At 33.9% G+C, this 3,653-nt stretch overlaps 1 protein-coding gene across 2 annotated transcripts; it reads left to right on the top strand.

The window, feature by feature from the left end:
- On the top strand, positions 175-2,980 carry LOC107623644 (LIM domain-containing protein WLIM2b). Of its 2 annotated transcripts, none has more exons than XM_016325985.2 (7): positions 175-406; positions 622-849; positions 1,317-1,416; positions 1,509-1,543; positions 1,665-1,754; positions 2,482-2,787; positions 2,838-2,980. In XM_016325985.2, exons 2-6 carry the CDS (start codon positions 715-717, stop codon positions 2,689-2,691), a joined length of 570 nt encoding a protein of 189 aa, XP_016181471.1. In that variant the 5' UTR covers positions 175-406; positions 622-714; the 3' UTR covers positions 2,692-2,787; positions 2,838-2,980. The 2 variants fall into 2 exon arrangements, with proteins under 2 accessions (XP_016181471.1, XP_016181472.1); XM_016325986.2 differs by having other exon boundaries at positions 198-406; positions 641-849.

The following is a 3,653-nucleotide window of genomic DNA, read 5'->3' as shown; positions in this document are numbered from 1 at the left end:
TTATTAAAACTTATCCACATGCCACATTCTTACAAGACATGTTTGGTTTTTTTTTCTTTAACTATATGGACTTTACAATATCAAAACTTTTTTAATAATAAATAAATAATTGTATTTATAAAAAATTAAAATAGATCCAAATAAATAACATTATGGTTACCATGATATGATTAGTTATCAATTATCATATAAATTCATTCATTCATATATTCTTTCAAAGTCCCATTCTGAGCTCTGAGCTGTGTGTGAAGTGGCTATTCTTATTTCTTCTTCTTTTTGGGTTTCTTCTTCAGCCCTCAGAATCGCTCATAGTCTCAATCTCAAGCTTTAAAAAGCTTTAGATCGTAACAAACCCTTTTACACACAGCATCACTGATCCACCATTTCTCACTTTCCCTTTCACAAGGTACGATCTTTATCCTATTCTCAAATACCCATTTGACTATACTAACTTTTGCAGCATTCCCATAGTTGAAGCTTCTTTCAGAACCAAACAGATTGATAAGAAAAAAAAAAAGAAGAAAAGATCCCTTTTTCGGTTTTAACTTGAAGTTTTCAATTTTGACCCTTTTTGACCATGTGCTGAATCTGTTTTATATTGGTGTTTTTTTTTTTCCTTAGCTGAATTTGTTTGTGACAGGCAAAATCTAACAAGAGAACTAGTGTCTGAAGCGGATCCATTGTTGGATTTTGATCTAGAAAAGGGTCATAACGATGTCTTTCATTGGCACCCAGCAAAAGTGCAAGGCTTGTGAGAAAACTGTGTACCCTGTTGATCAGTTATCTGCTGATGGCACTGCATACCATAAAGCTTGTTTTAGATGCTCTCATTGCAAGGGAACTTTAAAGGTTTCTTCTTTTTCATATTTGGAAAGTAAAGATAAAAAATATATGTATGCATGTTTTCTAATGTTTTAGCTTCAAGCCTGCATTGTTGAATTTATAGCATGAGAATATTGTTCAGTGCTCTCAAAATTTGGACTCTTCAATTTTAAACTTGTAAAATTTTGCTAGAGATTCTTGCTTTTATTCAGCGCTTTTTTCCATATTTTGATCTGAAACTATTGATTCTTTGTTAATGGTTAAAATGCTGCACTTTATTCTCTAAACCGGAATAGAATATTGCGACTTTGATGATTTGATCAGAAAGGAAGAAATGTGTGTGTAAAGTGAAGGTTGGAGTTTATGGAGTGTGAAATTATTCGCTCTGACATAGATCGGCCCGTAATTATAAATTTTGAACTACCATTTGTGTATCTGAGTTTACACTTTTAGTTACAGAATCACTACTACTGTTGATCACTTTTATGTTTCAGCTGAGCAACTATTCATCAATGGAAGGTGTCCTATACTGTAAGCCTCATTACGAGCAGCTCTTCAAGGAGACGGGCTCGTTCACCAAGAATTTCCAGTCATGTATGTGTGTCTTATTCTTCAAGGATAGAGCTATCTTCGTGTGATTTTTGAGTCGGATGCGTCTTTAATGGCCATTATTTCCTTTTGAACAGCTGCTAAGTTAGCTGACAAGGCAACTCCCGAGCTGGTAAAACAGTTAGATTTGTGTATTGTTTAAACTTCTTTGTGATTGGATTTTCATAAACTGTTCTATTACATTTGATTTTTATTCAATAACTACTGGAAATGGCATCTTCTAATTGTTCTAGACAAGGTCCCCTAGTAAAGCTGCTAGCATGTTTTCTGGGACACAAGAAAAGTGCGCTACATGTGGCAAAACTGCTTATCCGTTGGAAAAGGTTAGGACCCGAAAAACTCTAAACAGATTATTTTGTAGGGTCAATTACATATTGGATATAGTAGTGTTGTATATGAGTGTAACTATAAAACACTTAAGTTGAATATGTCTTTTCGGAATGCTTACTGGAGCATAATGAAGGTTAGTGTAAAGCGATATTCTCTTCCTTTTCCAGAAATATGGATTTGTTTTTGGCTAAATTGCCAACACAGAAACTCTTGTTGCTCGAACTTTTTTCCTTTTGTTGGTCCTGCTAAGCATTGACATTATTCTGTTCTAGACAAATCATACATTATCGTGCCTTTTCTGCAGAATAATATAATTGAACTTCATTTTTGATCCTTGTAACAAAGTAGACTTTGATAGAGTTGTGATCTTCATGGAATATGATAATTGTAGAGAAGAAATGTCTGTGTCTAAAGCTTAGTTCTGTGCCTAAGATGACACAACACCGGAAAGAAAACAGTATGTTTGCTTATGAATAGAAACTGGAGAATCTACTTTTTACACATTTGGACACACTCGCACTAAAACTGGACCCGACTAACTTCATTCAAGATAAATTCACATGTTTACAAGTTCCATCAAACCTTTTTGTTAGATAGCCTAAATATGAGTTATTAGATTTTGTGTTCTTCCAAGAATTTCCTGAATGAGTTATGCAGTTGTACATATTTACTTGAATTGAAATGGTAGTTTAAGAACAGCACTTGTTTGAGTGAGTGCAGGTAACAGTGGAAGGGCAGGCATATCACAAATCATGTTTCAAGTGTTCTCACGGCGGCTGTCCCATAACGCCGTCGAATTACGCAGCCCTCGAGGGCATTTTGTATTGCAAGCACCATTTCTCCCAGCTTTTTAAGGAGAAAGGCAGCTATAACCATCTTGTTAAGTCAGCATCGATCAAACGGGCAGCGACCTCTGTTCCAGATTCTTAAGAATCTTGGTGCCATCTCTTGCAGTTTCATTTTTCCCTTCCTTTTTTAATTTTTTCTCTTCTTTTTTGATCTGTCATGAAAGTGTTTGTATGCGTGGTACAAGTATTTTTCCATACAAGTCATATAAGTCATTTATTTCTTTTTTGGCTTTTTTTTTTTTTTTCTTCTCTTTTTGCTTCTATGATGGCTTGGTTGTTTCTTACATTTCTTTTTAAAACGTGTGGTGTGCCAATCTTGTGTGGTTTTATTTATCCAATGCACATTGACAAATGAGAGTGTGATTTTGCTAGATTTTTATTACCATAGTTTCTGACTCTGTTAGATCCCATTAGTATATTAGTTAGGGCTTATTTAAGAGAGTTTATAAGAAAAAATTTTTATTTTTGAATTATTATTTTTTAAGAGATCTTTTAGAAAAATAAAAATAATTTTATGTTTAAATATTTTATGTACATTTTTTTATTTATCATTTATGTTTAGTTATAATAATATGTTTACCAACGCTGACAAAAATACCCATAAATTAAGAAAATTAATGTTGTACACATAAAAGATGAGTTCTGTACGACAAAAGTATCAAAACTTTAATTTTTTGTTGATTTTTTAATAAAATTCCTAAACTATTCCACCCTTATCCAATTCTACTGTCATTTCCTCTCTTCTCACTTCTCTCCTCACTTTTTCCTCTCTCAAAAACCCTCACAGAGTTACAGAGCTCTCCTCCTACCTCTTCATTGTCGTCCGCTAGTGCGGAATTCAAAGTCCACAAACTAACCGGCAAGTGCACCGGGGTCGTACCAAGTAATACCTCAGGTGAGTGAGGGTCGATCCCACGAGGATTGAAGGACTAAGCAACAATGGTTGATTAATTTACTTAGTTAGATAAACAGAAAATAGTGTTAAGAGTTCAAAAAGCATTAAACAGAAGACAGGCAAATAAATAAGTTGGGAATAAAATATGG

Source organism: Arachis ipaensis, chromosome B10, assembly GCF_000816755.2.
Source record: "Arachis ipaensis cultivar K30076 chromosome B10, Araip1.1, whole genome shotgun sequence".
In the NCBI taxonomy this organism is placed as follows: Eukaryota; Viridiplantae; Streptophyta; class Magnoliopsida; order Fabales; family Fabaceae; genus Arachis; species Arachis ipaensis.
This window is presented reverse-complemented; position numbering and strand designations above follow the sequence as displayed.